General features: G+C 40.9%; 1 protein-coding gene across 1 annotated transcript in view; it reads left to right on the top strand.

The window, feature by feature from the left end:
* PRMT9 (protein arginine methyltransferase 9) overlaps nt 1–2,921 on the top strand; it is a 17,142-nt gene extending 14,221 nt beyond the window's left edge. Inside the window, exons 10-13 of the mRNA XM_010135245.1 lie at nt 1–471; nt 1,719–1,872; nt 2,327–2,449; nt 2,625–2,921. Coding sequence (XP_010133547.1) covers nt 1–471; nt 1,719–1,872; nt 2,327–2,449; nt 2,625–2,840 — 964 coding nt within the window. The 3' untranslated portion in view covers nt 2,841–2,921. The remainder of the gene's footprint in view (nt 472–1,718; nt 1,873–2,326; nt 2,450–2,624) is intronic.
* The last annotated feature ends 225 nt before the right edge of the window (nt 2,922–3,146 follow it).

The following is a 3,146-nucleotide window of genomic DNA, read 5'->3' as shown; positions in this document are numbered from 1 at the left end:
GCTGAACAATGTACCATACCATGAATGCTTTAAAGCGGCCATGGGCAAAGTGTTGCTGTCATTAAACCCAAGTAAGGACTTGCAGTCCATGGATGTCGACGGACATGACAGTGGGATGAACCTCGAAGAGGGTGAAAACAAGAGCTTTCTGGATATAGCTCCTGATCCTTTGTACATTTTAGATGTATCTGAAGGCTTCTCCATCCTGCCAATTATAGCTGGCAAGCTTGGACCAGTGAGAGCCTATAGTTCTGTTGAGAAAGAACAGCATCAGGCAGCACTTAATATTATTTCAGAGGCCAACCATTTCCCTAAGGAAACATTAGAGTTTTGGCTCAGCCACTTAGAAGATGAAAGTGTGGTGCTACAGAGACCCAAATCAGACAAATTGTGGAGTATTATTATCTTGGATGTTATAGAGCCATCGGGTTTAATCCAGCAGGAGGTGATGGAAAAGGCAGCAATATCCAGGTACAGTATAAATGGACAAAAATATTCCTAGGAATCCATAATTATCTGAAAACTTCTGAAAATACTCCTTCTAACTACAAAATTAGTGTCATCTTGGTTCTGTAGAGCAGGAAAAGCTTGTTTTCTGAATGGATTGAACCTCTCTGAGTGTCGGGTGCAACCATCGTATACATGTATCTTTTAAAAAAAGTGTCAAGATTTCACTTTCATAGACTTCTTTATATTTAGTGTGCAAGAGTGAATGGAAGATCTTACTGCTTGGACTGTAAGAAGTTCCCAAGATAGCCAATGTTTTAGTAATAACTGAGACACCTTTTAGAGCAAGGTTAGAAAAGCCCAGATTCATACACACATCAAACTACTGCTGGAACAAACTGGTACTGCTAAAAGACAAAGAGACATGCTGTTAGAACAGCCGGGAGGGCAGCCACAAAGCCAGCTGTTACCCATGGCAGGAGGGGTGGCAAGGAGTGCAGGGCAAAACAAATAAAATAATGGAAATGGGTAGCAAAAAAGTAAATGTGAAACAGGTTTATCCCCTTCTGTGGTGCTGTGGAAACTTCTCTGTTCATCTTTATGCTTAGTGAAGGCAGAATATTCCAGATGATTTATGTTAATTACATTTTTCTAAGTTTGGCATTAATTTTTTGATGACTTCAAAGTTTGGTTTTTTTGGCTGTAAGAACAAATGGGAAATTACTCTGACTTTTGTTATATGCAAACTCAAATCTGTTGGCATGAAAATACATGCAAGAGCATGCTGCTCGGCCACCAATTCCTATGAAAAGAGGCCTGCAGTAGGAGAAGTGTATCAGCAGCATGATTCTCTGTAGCAAGAGACCAAGCAAGGCTCAGGTGGTTTTATTTCAGGAAAAAAATGCTGTCTCCTGGACTGCTGTCAGTTTTAGTTAGAGACTTACAGAAGGGTGACTTAAAATCCCACCAGGTTTTGTTTCCCTATGAGTATGCTGTCTTCTTAACCAGTGCCCCCCTCAGTATGTACTTTCTGACTTCCAGTTTTATTAAGCATTTCTGCCAGTCCTTCAGTATTAGATGCTAGTGCCAGGAATAAATCCCATGTTCTTTTTTGTGAGATACAGCTGTCCGGTCAAATGGGATCAAACTCAGATGCTTAGGAGCACTTGACTTCAGAGGAGGAACGAGTGTGCCTTTCCTAAATGTAGCTGATGTTTCTTCATTACTGTTGAATGATCTGCTTTAGAGGTGAAATCTCTCTCATTTGACAGATGTTTGCTTCACAGCGGAGGGAAGATTTTCCCACAGTACGTGTTGGTTTACGGGATGCTGGTAGAATCAGAGTCTCTGTTACTGGAGAGTGCTGTTCAAGGAAAAGAACCAACTCTTGGGTTTAACATAGCCCCTTTTATCAACCAGTTCAAGGTATGAAGTTGGGTGGGTGTCTTCCAGGCACAGTTCCACAGCCTGCAGCAGTCTAGTTGCTTATTTTTGGTGTAAACTGCAAAAAAACCTGAAGAGCTGAAACTTTTTCATGTTGTTGAAGTTACCAAGAGAGGTTTATGCAACCAGACAGGGACCTTGAGATAAACTAAAATGGGCAACCCTTGTTTTAGAACTGGTGGGGGAGAAGTTTTGTCTGAGTAGTGAAAGAATGCATGTTACCATACAGAAGAGTGACCGTGCTGTTACTATCTCCTTCATCACCTTGTATCCCAACAGTCACATTCAAAAGGAATTAGAAGGGTGTATTTTGCTTTTTGGCTGTCTCTGACAGACATTACAGTAATTCCTAGAAACATCTGCATTAGGATGAAGTCTTTTAACTTTTCACTTTCTAATGGCTATTGATGCCTGATATTATGGTGTATACCCTTAGGTGCCTGTTCGTGCATATTTGGATCTTTCTGCATTACCGTGTCTGCCCTTGAGCAAGCCCACAGAGCTTTTAAGGCTAGATCTCATGAGCCCTCTGTTGAACAGCTCCAGCAGAGAAGTGAAGGTGAGTTGCATACACATAAAGTTAGAAGAGCCCTGCAGAGCTGCTTAATTGCTCACCTTGGCTGAAAATGTCGATACAGAATTCATTTGTCTGCTGATATCTTTTGAAATGGTTTGAACTACTTCATTTATTAACTTCTTTGGAAAGGGTATAAGTTATTATTAAATATTTTTAGGTACAAATTTGTAAGTCTGGCCAAGTGACTGCAATTCCCTTCTGGTATCGCATTCATCTGGATGAAGACCATAGCTTGAATACATCTGATGAGTCCTCGCACTGGAAACAAGCTGCAGTTGTTCTTGATGAGCCCATCCAAGTTCAGGTTGGAGATGAACTTGTGCTTGATGTTCAACACCATAAAAGCAACATTAGCATTACAGTTAAACGGTGAAGAACGTCATGTGTAAACTGATGTGTGGTTATTTACCTATGCATAAATAGACTGTTGATAATGTCGCTGATGTTAATTTATATTAAAGCCTAAGTTTCACCTACTGATCAAAAAGGCCATTTTATTGCTTTAGTAGTAGATACTCAAGTTCCACTGCTGGCACCCTTATCCGTGGTACGGGTATCTCACCAAGCAGTCAGGGGAGGTGGTGTCTTCACTGCACCAAAAACCCACTTGCTAGCTATTGTGACTGTGACCGTGGGACAGACTTCTCCAGCTACCATCTTGTCTATTTAAAATAAAAGC

Source organism: Buceros rhinoceros, unplaced genomic scaffold, assembly GCF_000710305.1.
Source record: "Buceros rhinoceros silvestris isolate BGI_N320 unplaced genomic scaffold, ASM71030v1 scaffold35534, whole genome shotgun sequence".
NCBI classification, from domain to species: Eukaryota; Metazoa; Chordata; class Aves; order Bucerotiformes; family Bucerotidae; genus Buceros; species Buceros rhinoceros.
This window is presented reverse-complemented; position numbering and strand designations above follow the sequence as displayed.